The sequence below is a fragment of the Schistocerca americana genome, chromosome X (assembly GCF_021461395.2).
Source record: "Schistocerca americana isolate TAMUIC-IGC-003095 chromosome X, iqSchAmer2.1, whole genome shotgun sequence".
NCBI classification, from domain to species: Eukaryota; Metazoa; Arthropoda; class Insecta; order Orthoptera; family Acrididae; genus Schistocerca; species Schistocerca americana.
In genome coordinates, this window is record NC_060130.1 from 600,208,224 (window position 1) to 600,222,944 (window position 14,721).

Genomic DNA, 14,721 nt, shown 5'->3' on the forward strand with positions numbered 1-14,721 from the left:
CCACGGACCTTAGTAACATGTTCCTTTCTACTCTTCTCATCGTCACAGCGGGCACCACCCTCGTGAACCTGTGAGCCCGGACTCCCGAGCCGTAACCCACTATTGACGTCAGTATACTATTATGATAAAGCTTAATTAGATGAGGCGGAAGGTGAAATCTCTTATGTCCGATGGAAGTCAGGTTATTTAGTAGTTGTAGTGCTTTCTGGGTTACGGTTTCAATGTGCCTTGCGAAGTTCCACCTTTCATCGATGATGATTCCCAAGTAGCGCGTTTCTCGTCTCCGAAGAACCGGCGTACCGTCAATTCTCACGGTCGGATTTCTCATTAGCTGTCCTTTGAGTAATAGATAAGTCGACTTGGTTGGTGAGATAGTCATCTTGGTGTTGCGGTACCATAGTTGTAGTTTGTCTATTGCTCTCTTTATTTTCGGCTCTGTCCTCGCGACTTCGGCCGCCGACCAGCAGGAGGAGGTCATCAGCGTAGGCTATCACCTCTAGCACCTCTTCGCTCTGTTGCAGGCTGTCCAGAAGAGGCTCCATGTGGATGTCCCAGAAAAGGGGACCCAACACGGAGCCCTGGGGGCAACCCTTGGTGATAGTTTTCCCGACTTTCCCGCTAGGGGATGATAGCCATACCTCCCGATCCTCACAATAGCTCCTCAGACAGCCATATAGTAGCCCTGGGCACTCTTTCTCCCGAAGGCAGGAGAAAAGCGAAGGCCACCACAGGTTGTCAAAGGCGCCACTGATATCCACCATGATGCCAACAACATACTTACACGGGGCTGAGCCGCAGACCTCGGCCGCCAAGGCGATTGCATCAGATGCCGATCGCCCCGGTCTGAAACCGAATTGCCTGTTGCTCATCCCATGCAGCATGCGGTGTGCAGTCAGTCTGTCAGCTAATAATTTTTCGAGAAGTTTGCCAAAGCCATCCAGCAGACAAATGGGCCTGTAGGATTTGGTCTCAGCAGGGTCCTTCTCAGAGCCTTTCTTAATGATTACCACATTTGCGGCTTTCCATATTTGTGGAAATCTGCCCTGCCTGAGGCATTCGTTGAAGAGATGTGTGAGCGGCGCAACTAGCTGTGGGGCTAAGAACTGCACCACCTCCGCCACAATTCCGTCTGGCCCGGGGGCTTTTCCTTTCTTTAGAGACTTGATGAGAGCGGCAACCTCCTCCTCAGAGAAGGGGAGGACCGCTTCGTCATTTACATGCTTAGCAAGGTCTTCATTCCGTAATTGACGCTGCTCTTCAGTGTCGTCATTCCTGTCATCGTCAGACAACAGGGACCGGAGGAGGACCTCGGCAGTTTCCTGCCAGTATTCCGTCATCCCGTCCCCGTGCCTGATCGTTGATAACATCGTTGGGGAGCGTATCTTCTCCCTCACTAATCTATATGGTACACCCCAAGGGTCGAGGGCCAGCTGGTTGGTTACAAAAGTTTCCCAACTTTTTATTCTGGTCTTCTGTAGCTCTTTTTGGGAGTTATCTTTTGCCTCCCGGTATAACTGCAGCCATCTTTGCTTTCCCCACCAGACGACACTGCGCTGGTAGTGCTTTCTCAGTTTTCTGACAGACTGTCGCAGTTCTTGTAGCTCGGCTGACCATGGTGACGGTGTGGCCGCCATGGCCCTCCTCCTGGTTGGTACGGCCGCCTTAATCGCCCTTGTTATTGCGCGTACCAGCCCCTCGGCTCTGTCGTCCACGTTAAAGTCCTGTCGTGCGTCCCCTTCTGGTAATGGAAGAATGTCACACTCTCTGGCTAGGCGTTCCCAATCTGTTTTCCTAAAGTTTCTTTGCACCTCCCACCCCTTGGCCCAGTGGCACTCTCTATTTCCTACAATAGACGTAATTAAATTGTGATCACTAGTGGTGGCGTTGTCTACCACTCTTCACTCTTGGAGCATATTCACTGCGTTTGCCGTGACCAACGTCACATAAATGTTTGTACCCTGACCCCCCTCCGGCCACGTAGGTGGGGGCATTGCCTGGTCTGTTTGCCACCACTAGTTGAAGAGCCATAATCATTTTTTCTGCTTTAGCACCATTTTCATCCCTTGTGCCACTGTACCATAGGGGGGATTTGGCGTTTATGTCAGCAGTTATGATGATTTTGCGTCCCCGCAACGCCGTGGCCACACTCACTAGATGGTCTATGTGCTGTTCGATTCTGTCTCCGTACTGGAAGTACATGTTAATGATAATTTCAATTCCAGCAGGAGATTGTATCTCCACGACGTTGCAATGGCTATTTGAGTACTGTGACAGAGGTGTTACGCGCAGTGCGGTGTTTGTTACCAGGATGGCCGCTCTGGGGGTATCCCCGCTGCTGACGATTTGCCATGTCGCGGCAGTGAACGCAACTTTTCCAGCCAGAGAGTACGGCTCCTGTAAACAGAGTATGTCGAGTCTCTTTTCCACCACTTCCTTACGGAGCTCCTGCATTACTAGTCGACTGTTATGAGTATTGAGCTGTCCTATTTTTATTTTGGTCGTCATGGAAAGTAAGTGTGTATGTGGTCATGTGGCCAGGTTTTGTTCCAGTCATATGCTAGTCGTCCGTTTGCCATCCCTGATTGATGGTAGATTTCATCCAGGTCAAATTTTTCTCCTCGTCTTTCAAAAACCTTTTTGAGTAGGTCGCGCAGTTCTCCGAAGTCAGTGGGGAGGTTCACTGACTTTAATTGTATTCTGTCCACAGCCTCCATCACCGAGAAGGTTACCCTCCGTCCGTTCTCGTGTCCTACTCGGACCACATGTCGTAAGGCAGTGGTCAGGGTAGTCGGCTGCTCCAGCCTGGATAGTTGCATGGTGTACTCGAGATTCGGGTACACCCTCACCGGATCTACGGGTGGCAACCTGACCACTTTTGTGACGGAGTTGGCGGTGGAGCTTGTTATCTTGTTTTCTTGAAGAGGTTTTGCAGCTTTATCTGTCGCTACCACAGGATGCTCTTGCCGTTCTGGATCTTTAGTCGGCAGCGTGTCCTGGCATTGGGAGGAGGGTGCTCTGATCACTAAGGGGAGCTCAGTTTGAATGTCAATGTCCCTAGTGGGGGACTCTGTTTGTATTGATTTGTCGACTGTTGGTACGTCAGCGCTGGTAAGCGACTTCAGGAATTTCCTGAATCTGCTTGCTCTCATAGCATCCCTCCTCCTTTTGCTCGGGGATTTATGCTTTGGCATCCTGCTTGGTATGCCGTTTTCAGCCATAATCAGCTCGTGATATTAATCTTTGTTCGAGCATCCTGTAGGTAGGGCAGTTCCGTCCTGTGGCTCCACAAGACTTTTTACCACGACTCTTGCAGGGGATGCAGACGCCTGTGGCCTTACAATCTTTTCGGGTGTGACCGCATTTGGAGCAGGCTGACCCCCTGGTGCAGTGCCTCAGAATGTGGTCCAAGTCGCCGCAATTGTGACAACGAGGTACCACAATGTAGTCTTTTGTGTTTATTGCGTGGAATCCCACGTATAGTCTGCCCATTGCTGTAATTTGCCTCCACACTGTTGCGGAGACCTCGGCAACGTGATGCACGACATCACGGTCCCGAGGATCCGTCTTAAATCTCAATTTGAAGCTGTTTTTGAAATCATTTTCGTTCATGCTCTCAAAGTTTTGCTTCCTAATTGCCTCACATAGTTCCTCGTTTGTCATTACTGTAGGAACATCGTACAGTATAACTAAGGGGCTCCTCTTTTTTGGCGGTTCACACTTTACAACTGCGTTTAATTTCGGGTTCTCAAGCAGCTTGTTTTTGTCCTCCTCCGACGCAACGTCTACAGTCACCGAGTTTCGGCTTGGTTTAACTCGCTTAATCTTTATTTTGTCTTTCACAGGGTCAATCGTGGTGGTTAAAAGTTCCTGGATTCTTTTGACGCTTGTATCTTGTCCAGGCAAGGTCCTGAGAAAGACCGCCGTCTCTTGTTTCTTAGTCATCCTGTCTATGGTCTCTTTCGTGTTGTTTTGTTTAGTGGGGGCTTGTGCAGCCACAGTCGCCCAGGTCTTGCTCGGTTGTTGTTGTTGTTGTTGTCTCAATCAGGTATTCTCTTTCTGTAGCTCCTCTACACGTCCTTCCAGTTTTGCGTGAGCAATTGCCCATGCAGCCAATTCATTCTTTATTTGCGAGATTGCTGCCTGGCTTATTTTCCCATTTTTTATGCTTTGCTCCAGGAGCAGCGTAATTTTAGCGTGCCTCTTCATCACTGAGCAATCGTCCTCTGCCTGTCCCACCTCGTCCTGTGGAGAGGGATCAGGCGCAAGAGAAGCTCTCGAAATCGCACTCGTATCACTCGTTTCTGGTGTCGCCATTTTGTACGAGTGATAAAAAGGAGGTGGGAGCCCGTCTCTTACCCCGGACCGGCTCCTCTGGCATGGGTGGGGGGGGGGGGGGGGGGGGACTTCTGCAGCTCGCCCACCGACCACGCCGCTAGGTCAAGGGCACTTCCGAACTGCCGGGTTCAGCGCACCGTCGCCAGTGAACTGGTCCCCCTCGGTAACTCCGTCATCGACGATTTCACGCGACGCTCCTCGGCAGCTGCACCCCGCACTCCGGAGAGGCAGATGCACCCCTCGCCCTTCGCCACCTACTTGCCCGAGTTTCCACCTCTCGGCCAAGGACCCACTCCTACTCAGGTGGCGGGCCGGTCCCCCAGACGTTCGGCGGTCTGGACCCATCTAACCTGGCCCAGGCGATGTTACCATCACCTGGGTTTGGCAGAACACGCCCCGGTTACCCAGGGGCGCGGCGAAGCACCCTTGCCGACTCGCGCCGCGATCCCACGCCGACAAACGAGATCGCCGGCATGCAGAGCACCTGCTGGTCTGTGCCTTGCGAACAGAAAGGGACTGGTGTTCGGTCCCTCGACACAGCTCCCCCTGTGCCACGCACCCTTCGCTTTCGCATCGGGTTGGGTCGCAACTCTCCCTTTTGTCGCAAGGCAGAATGCCGAGCTTAACATCTGGCACCACGGAAAGGCGGAAAGAGCCACTTGGGAAGGAGAGGCTATGAGAGACGCATCACTTCCCCTGTGAGGACTGCCGCGGCACGCCCGACTAGAAGCGATACGCCCCAGTGCGAGCCTCCGTGCCTCACGGCGCGCCGGCAACGGGCAGGGCCGCGCCGAACGCGCCGTCAAGCGACCGACCTCACGCCCCTAGAACTTAGAACTACTTAAACCTAACTAACCTAAGGACATCACACACATCCATGCCCGGGGCAGGATTCGAACCTGCGACCATAGCGGTCGCGCGGTTCCAGATTGAAGCGCCAAGGCATCAGGGTAGTGTTTTCTTTTATGTAGGGGAGTTGGTCAACGAATTTGTGAAATACGTACAACACAGTGAGTTCATACCTTAATCGCACAACACCAAATGTGTCTTTGTGCGTTTCTGTCAACTTTTGAAATGTAGGGACGCGAAGCGTGACTAAATATAAGGGGCGTTCAAGAGGAAACGAGCTGGAGACATAATTACAGAAACCACTACCTGTATGTTAGAAGTTTTGACCCTGGCTGTTGAGACACTTGTTCCACTGTGACACAAGGCGGTGAATGGCTGTCTCATAAAATTCCCGGGGCTGCGATATTAACCGTACGTACAGCTGGACGTCGTCGTCTGAGGCGAATCGTTTGCCCTTCAGGGCCTTTTTAAGGGGACCAAAAATGGCGTAATCACAGGGGGAGAGGTCCGGCCTATATGGAGGGTGGCCGAGAACCTCCCATTTGAATTTCTGCAGGAGTGCCGCGACTGTATTGGCCGTATGAGGCTTTGCATTGTCTTGGAGCAGAATGACCCCACGAGTGAGATTGCCTGGTCGTTTTGAATTGATCGCTTGGCGAAGGGTGGTCAATGTTTGCGAGTAACGCTGGGCATTCACTGTTGTCTCGTGCTGCAGGAAGTGAATCAGAGGGGGACCATCTCGGTCAAAGAAGAACGTGAGCATAACCTTTCCTGCGCTCGTGTGGACGGCGACGTCCAGCTGTACGTGCAGGACTGGTTAGCATCGTATCCCCGTGAATTTTATGAGACAGCCATTCACCTCCTTGTGTCACAGTGGGACAAGTGTCTCAACAGCCAGGGTCAATACTTCTAACATACAGGTAGTGGGATTCTGTAATGGACCATACAGTCATATCAATGTTCTTAACATGATACGCCAGCTTCCAAGAGAGCGCGTATTCAAAAAAAGCTCTGCAATAAATACGCAGTCCAACTACTTTTTATCGGAAATATATACCCGGGTCTCCCTGCAGTCGTTGAAGAAGACATCTTGAAGATGCGAACTATGGCAATAATTCTGCAGTCTACTTGCATCCTATTGTTGCTGACATCCGTTTCCTACGAAACACTGAATTTTTCAACAGGACAACTGTTAGTGCTACAAGACTAAAATTGTGCTGTTGTGGTCTGAGGTGCAAGTCAACGAATTCGAACTGATTTCCGGCCCTTAAACTAGCCAGATATCGACACTATTCTATAAAATACATTTTGGATGGCTTCTAATGACAGTTCAAGGATTGGCATAATTGTTAGCGGACATCTGGTGCCATATGATTAATTTGCAGATATGTATAGATATAAGAAAATTGTGCACAATGTTGAATTTCTTGTGAATCTGGACTTGTATGTAACTGTATGCCTGCGTGTAAGAATGAGTCATTGTTTACGTTCTATTGTTAACTTTAATTGTGTTTTTTGTTGTGTTAAGTTGGCTGGTCTAACATCATTGTAAAATATGTGGACGAATAACTAACTAACTGACAACTATTTTAGAAATAAAAGAGTGAATCATTGTACTGAATCTACGCAGACCATTCGTTAATTAAGGTCTGTTCGGTCGCGGAATGGAAACCACAGTGAAAATACTCTGGAGCTTAGATGTGTTCGGCAGTGTCTCTAGGATGCCCGTCGATCGCGTCACATCGCTCTTTTCAGTTCCGAGCGCTCAGTGACCACCTAAAGATGCTTAGAAAAAAAGTCTCTTCCGCCAAGTATGAGTGCTGCTGAGAGATTTCACCTGATTACATGCAGCCCACGTAACGTAACCGTAATATGCTTCCTTCATCATGACAATTCTCGGCCGCGTACTGCGGGGGCAATGAAGACGCTCCCGCAGCGTTTTCTATGGGAAGTGTCTGATCATCCACCACACAGCCCGGACTTGGTTCTCTCTGATATTTATCTCTGCTCATATGAACCACTGACTAAGAAGACAAAATTTTGGCACAGACAACAAGTCACAAACAATCGTAGAGAACTGGCGGAAAGCACTGGCGGAAAGCACTGGCGGCTGCCTTCTCTGATGAGGGTGCTGAAAAGATGGCACAACGCTAAAACAAATGCCTAAGCTGGAGCAGTGTCTAGGTAAAGAAGTAGCTAACTCTTGCAAATAATAAATTTTTGATTTTTCTCTGTGGTTTACATTTCGAGATCGATGACACCTTAATAAACAAATAGCCCTCGTATTTTGACGTCTGCAAAGAGGTTTGTTTTAAAATTGCTGAATGTGTTCCTTTTTTGCAGCTTTTCTTCATCCTGAGGAAGAAGAACAAACAAGTGTCTAACCTGCACGTGATCCACCACGGGTGTATGCCGATGAGCGTCTGGATGGGTCTTAAGTTTGCACCGGGTAAGACATTACAGATTGCTCTTTGTTCTACACAGGATGTTTCAAAGTCTTTGCGCCAACCATCTACAGATCACGTCATGAGGAACTATTCTTCTTAGAGACTAAGCGATCGCTGATGATTCCCGGTGACGCTAGGTGTCGTTTAAGACTGTGTATGCTCTCCAGAAGTGGCAGGATGTAGTTACTCCGTGGCGTGCATATGCAGTGTGTGTTACGTATCATCCAGTCATCTTCTCCGCTTAAAAGGCGGTAGGATGGACAAAATTAAAGTTTCTAATTCGCTTCTAAAATGTCTTTCTACGCTTAGAAAATTTTTCGTGTTGAAAATCACTCTATCAATTCACTGGGTAGGTATTATATTGCACCCCTGCTATTTCGGTGGAATCTCGTCCTCCCAGGGCTGGCCAATAGTGAAGGACGCGAGCCGTCGAAGAGAAGGGTGAATGAACATTTTGTCTGTAGCAAAAGTTGTTCCCCATGATGTGATTAACCCTAAACGTTTGTAGCAAAGGCTTTAAAACACCCTTTATGAATGGTGACACTGATCATAACAGTTTACAGATGCTTTGAGAAGATATTCCAGTCGCAAGTTACAGGGAATTTATAATGTCACCTAGGAAAAGTTTGACCCTGAATTGGAAGTTATAGCAACCTATCACTCATGCAAGTAAGTGAAAGTGGCATTTCTTTAAGATTCACAACTTAGCGGAAAATGTTGCTGTGCATGTAATTATTAGATCAGCAACACCTGTTATTCCTACTCGTATCAAACTCTAGCGCCCAACAGCAGCTTCATTTAAGCTTTGAAAGATAATTCGGTACGCGATAGTTTTATTTACTTTCGCATCAATATACAGGGTGTCCCAAAAATGTTGCTACAAACTTCGAAGAGTTGTAGAGGGCGTCCTGAGAACAAATCGAGGATGCGAACCCGTGTCCAAAAACGCCATCCAACGTCGCTACAGAGCTCCAGGCGCCGGCGCGTGCCACTAGGAAACCCCTTCGGCAGCAAACGTGAGTTTGTTATTCGGTGATAGCTACTGATTGCCACGATTGACAGTGGAGATGATGGAGCTAACAGCTGCGTAGACAGCACTTGTCTCCTATAAATACGACTAACTGTTGCCTAGGTGGGTGACGGTTTCAGACGCGGTTATTCATCTGTAGTTTTTTTTTTTTTTTTCCTGTGTACCGAAAAACAGTGGAGGGTTCCAGGAGAAATCGTCTGCTGGTCTTTCTCATTTTGCGACAACTTTCTAATGACGTGACTCAAGTGTTTATAGTAGAGTTGGCCGTGAAACGTCTCAGAAAGCGACCGATATTATTTATTGCATCATTTATGCGTGCTGAGAACAGCAAAGGGCCTCTCACGATATCCCGGGGTGCGTACGATGCTACTTCTACTTCTAATGATTTCTCCGCATTGAGAATTACGTATTAAGTTCTGTTTACCAAGCTATTTTCAGTTAATCACTGACTTAGCCTGGTAATCCGTAAATAGTACCAGAGTCTGAAATTGCCAAGTTTCACCCTCCACTACAATCCGCCACTAAACAGTGGGGTTGGCGGGTGAATCTTTGACAATGACAGCAACTCGTGCTGGCGAAACATCGGAAAAACAACTAAACAAATGTCAGCCGAAGATCCCGAGACACGAGCCAACACACAAAACGTCAACAACGATATTGCAGTGTATGCATATCCGAAGGAACAGGAACTGCGGCGACTACAGCTGTTATGAAATACATTAGATGTATTCGTAGTTGCGAATGTGGACAACCTTCAGCTGTTCAGTGTCGTCATTCCATTATACAGCTGAAGATTGTATTTCATGTACACGTCAACAACTTTAAGTTTTTGGTGCTATCTGACTAAAATCGACGCTCTGCACTCAGCCCGCTCTGGAGACTCTGATAAATGAGAAGGCCACTTTTTCATCTACGGTACTACAGGTGGAATTTTTAAATGATGTATTTAAACTGGTAGGAGCGTTCTGTTCGTAAAAGGAATATTCGGACCAATTTGACGCACACAATTTTTTTCTTTTTTCATTTTGAGTAAAACTTGATTGAAAAGTAACAAATTCTAAGTCACTTTCTCGAAACACATGTATGAAAATAAGCGGCTTTCCGAAGGAAATGCAATAAATCTGGCAAAACCTCAGGAGTAAAGGAAGAAAACACTTCTACACTAATTAGCATCGCATATTCACTATAATTATTCCTAAATTAATAGAAATTAGCGAGAGGAAAAAATACTAAGCGTCTTGTAAATAACATATATCAGTTTTTAATTTTTTCTTGTATACTTCCTTATTATTACGTTTTAGTAGTGCAGTGTTTCCTTCTTAATTAAGGACGTAAAATAAGTTTGAGTTTCATTTTTTGTTTATTGTTGAATGTTCCAAAAAATAACAGAAATGGAGGATACCGTGAAAAGAAATGCGCCACTTTGCAGATCGTTCTTGGAACAGTGGAACTGTTCCTTTAAGAAAGGAGCTTGACGCCACGAGATTGCACAAAATAACCGCAATTGTCTGTAATGGTTTCGCTTAGAACAGTAGTATATTTTTTTACCATTCTGTAGCAATCAATGTTCATTGCCGATTAGGATAGTCGAGGAGGTTCGAAGCACTGTCGCCTGCTGAAATTACGTTTGGGTCAGCGCGACAGTCATCTTTTCGGCAACTCAGAGCATCCGTTTGGTTATTGAACGTTCAAACAACTGATTATCTAAAGAAATTATGCTCACGAAGAGAAACTTATCCCGTGTGCATCTCTTGAAAGATTTTGACTTCTTCCAGGAGACCGCCACCTAGAAGTCTGAAAATACGAGATCGTCTGCTGTAGAGAATAGTAAACGACAGCGAACACGAAATTTTCAATTATTGAATTTTTTGTATCACGTTTCAAAGTTGGTCGGTATTAAAGATAATTTGTCTCACTCTTAAATATGGATACAGCCGTCGTTATCAGAACGGGAGGAAGTCTTCTGGTTTGGATATAAGTTCTGCGCCTAAACCAGAGACTGAGACGTGTCTGTGAAACTTCTGAGCTGTAGAATTGTCAGACAAAGAACCAGGTTAAAAAATTTCTATCATATCTCATCTTCAACAAAGTAGTTTTTTCTCCCTTATTTTTAACACAGACCGTGTTCTTTCCAATTACAGCGAAATGCGTCAAATTCTATGCGAGTTTTTGTTGCTTCATAGTCACAAAATATAAAATGAACAGATACTTCGTCAGTGGCGATAACAGAGCCATTCCTGCGAATTCGTCACGGTTTCGTACAGTCCATACTGAAAATGATACATTCAGTGCCGGTACCTAAATCACGGATGATGTCCGTCTATAGCCCCACCCACGACTTACTCATTAACCAGATGAGAACCCAGATCCAAAATGTGTGTCTTGGACTGATAAATGCAAACTACAATGAAAACACTGCACTGCACTGTGTATGACCCCCCCTGCGACTGGCCAATTCGGAGGAAGCATGTGTCCGCCGCTCACACTTTGCATGTTAATCTCTGGCCTCCATGTCGATGTTCATGAAGATAAAAGATAAGGTATGTACTACCTATAAATTTTACTGAATATTTACGAAAAATGTACTGTAGTTTCACATTTAGTTGTCATTTCTTTGCTTTGGTTGCCACAGGCTTACTTCAACTAAACTAGGAATCGGTATCTATGGCCAAGTTTTGTTTAAACTTTTGTCAGATGTTTCGCCAGCACCAGAATCTGGCAGTCCAAAGATTCACCTCCCACTGCAATTCGCTACTAAGCGATAAAAAGGACCTTACAGCTGTGTGTTGGGGTAGGGGGGGGGGGGGGGGAATGAAACGTCTTCAGTTTTAGTTTTGTATTTCTGTTTACAAATAGTATTCTTCAGAGCAGAGAACAGAGTTCCATTACACAAGAATGACTGTTCATTTAATAGCGAACAAAACTGTTACGTCTTTCGTGGTCACTTATTGACAAATTGTCTGTTGACTTCTGTCTCGGGTTCTTCATTCGATATTTATTAGATGAATTATCTGACTTTTCACCAGCACAAGTGGCTGGCATCGTTAAAGCTTCGCCCTCCATTGCTGGTGGTGGACTGGAGTCGATCTCGAGGCCGTAGATTAAATGTACCTGGTGCGCCAAAGTCCAAGGACTTTTCTGTGGCCATTTCCGCTGCGTTTCTCCTGCCTACAGTGGCCGTTCGCTGCAGCACGGGCATCCAGTATCCAGAAAAAAGAAAGCCTCAAGGTGAACGGTTCCTGGATTCCGAAATACTGCCGCGAACTACCGTTGCAAGGTAACAAGGGGAGAACCGCAGCGGAAATGGCCGCGGAAAAGCCCTTCGACGTTGGCACGCCAGGTACACATAATGTGCGGCCGCGAAGTCGACTCCTGTCCAACACCAACAATGAAGGATGAAGCTTTGACAATGCCAGGCACTCATGTTGGCGAAACGTGAGAAAAAACATCAAACAAACGTCGGCCGAAAAAACCGAGACAGAAGCTAACAGGCAATTTGTCATAAGGACGTTTTTCCAACCGATTGCTGGATTTTAATGCACGGCGAGCTAACTCATAACTGATAACTTTGATTTTGCCAGTGACGAACAACATATTTGTGTCGACATAGCCACACATTCTGAAAAAAACTAATGTATGTTCCTTGGGAGTCGGTACAGCAATTTTCCTTGTGAGATCAGACATCGCTCAAACCACGAGATGTGTACGTTGATATTCAGTAGGGACGCTGATGATCATGCTGTTGAGTGGCCTAAACCCATCATCATTTTCTGTTTCATTTTATAATGCACTGTATATCATATGCTCTATACAGGCTGTGTTCTGCATAGGCAAATCTTATATTAAAAATATGTTAAATTAAAAAACAAAAAAGTAAAGACCTAGATTTAAGAAAGTACGATGATAATCGCGAATGATTTCTTCGACTGTATTCTACAAACAATGTCATAAGCATCATTTAGTTGCAGCACCATATTAACAGAGTAAATTTGACACAAGTTAAGACATACCGTACCTCTTGTGTAATGAACAGTTTTTAAGTATGGTGAGCAACTATGTGCATGCCATGCCTGTTTAATTGGAATGCTAATGCGTTTCATTAAGAAGTGAGCTGAAGCAATGCAACGACAAACACGAAACAACAGACTACTGTAGCAGCCAGGAAATATACTCCAGAAAATACTGTAGGACTGTATCAGCTTGCTAACTATTTCGGGGAGAGAGGGGGGAGGAGCGAGGAGTTGCTCAAGGGAAAGTATGGAGGTTTTTACTGATCATTGGTGTTGAGTAAAGGTTAATCTACGTTTGACTGCATTAAAATATCCCAGTCGTGCATTAATATTATTACATGTAGTCACCTTAATTACGGTGCCGATCAGACAGTAGACTAGAGCATAAGTCGAAGAGAAAATTTTTCTGTACTCTAGGGTGCGCAAGCTCGTGTGACGACGAACACTCTCAAGTCGTTTCTTCAATTTCCTGAATGTAGCCCAATACATTTCAGAGTTGATCATTGTACCATGAGGAGGACACAAACTGAATAACCCCTTCAGAGCCCCAGAAGTTCGTCATCATGACTTTACTGGTTGAGGGTACAGTTTTGAACTTTATCTTCGGCGGAGAAGGAGCGTGGTGCCACGTCATGGATTGCCGTTTTGTTTCCAGCTAGAAGCGATGAACTCATGTTTCGTCGTCTGTAACGATGTTCGACAAAAAACTATCACGATAAGCCTCGTAACGCGCAATCAGTTCCGTACAGATGGTCCTTCGTTGCTCTTTAGGAGGCGAGCAATCCAGAGGGCACAAACGTTTGAGTACCCCAACTGGTGGACGACTTTGTTAGCTCTACCAACAGTGACGTCCTGTTGAGTAGCGAGGTGTTTGGCTGTGATCCGTCTGTCAACTAGAAAGAAAGAGTCCGCACGTTCCACCACTGAAGGAGTCATAGCTGTGTGCGACTGGCCGGCACGTGAGAGAATGGACAGGTTTGTGTGACCTTGTTGCGATGACGACAGATGCCTCCCCCAATGATATAAAATTGTTTCATTACTTATTGAACGACCCTCGCATTTGTCATATGTACTCGGTTGTGTAGCCTGTGTTCCTGTTAATGTTCATTGCTTATTTCTTGCTTGTTGTGTTTGTATCCCTCTGTGATGTTGTTTTAGACCTAGCGCCATCAACTATAAAGAGGATGAAACTCATATAGGGACTTCCAGTGAAACGACCTTGATTCGCTGTCAGGTCACTAGGAGCGCTGCAAGTTTATCACTCCATCATCTCGGTTTCTTGTTGGTGGATTAGAAGTCGTCCAAACTTGTTTTCGTTTCGTAGTAAACGCAAGTTGGTTTCATTACGTTGTATTCCTGATTACGGCTTCTGGTGATCATTGCGCTCTTTGAATTGCATTGCAAATATGTTGCTTGTTTCGTGCTTGATTTTTGCTCGCAAGCTAATATTGGGTGGAGTAAAGGGTCCCATATTTGTTTTTGTTTCATATCAAACTGAAGTTGATTTCGTCACATAGTGTTCTGTGATCATGTTGAGGTTGAAGTTCTTCTGTCCTTGTTTTCTAGCCGGCCGGAGTGGCCGAGCAGTTCTAGGCGCTTCAGTCTGGAACCACGCGACCGCTGCGGTCGCAGGTTCTAATCCTGCCTCGGGCATGGATGTGTGTGATGTCCTTAGGTTAGTTAGGTTTAAGTAGTTCTAAGTTCTAGGGGACTGATGACCTCAGATGTTAAGTCCCATAGTGCTCAGAGCCATTTGAACCATTTGAACCTTGTTTTCTTACAAATAGATTTCTTTTTGGAGGGGTTCCGACGTGAGCAAAACACAGTTTTATCTTTTCTTCTTTTTTCCTCACATGTTTCACTGAAGTTACAGTATCATCTGTGGGTTTTTGTTTTCTTTCTAGTAAACAAGAGAAATGCACGTTATTATCTGTACACACACAAATCTGAGCTTTTCAAAATGATAGATACATCTCACAAAGTTTCTAAACTCCTGCCCGAAACGCAACAACTGTTCAATTGCCCGCCATCTTGCTTTCATGACAGTGAA

The 14,721-nt window shown here is 46.1% G+C and overlaps 1 protein-coding gene across 4 annotated transcripts in view; it reads left to right on the forward strand.

Annotated features, from left to right (window-relative positions):
- Positions 1-14,721, forward strand: part of LOC124555142 (elongation of very long chain fatty acids protein AAEL008004-like) — a 913,230-nt gene that overhangs the window by 860,063 nt on the left and 38,446 nt on the right. For all 4 annotated transcript variants that reach the window (XM_047128953.1, XM_047128952.1, XM_047128955.1 and 1 more), the window contains one exon: positions 7,528-7,633. In XM_047128953.1, coding sequence (XP_046984909.1) covers positions 7,528-7,633 — 106 coding nt within the window. The remainder of the gene's footprint in view (positions 1-7,527; positions 7,634-14,721) is intronic.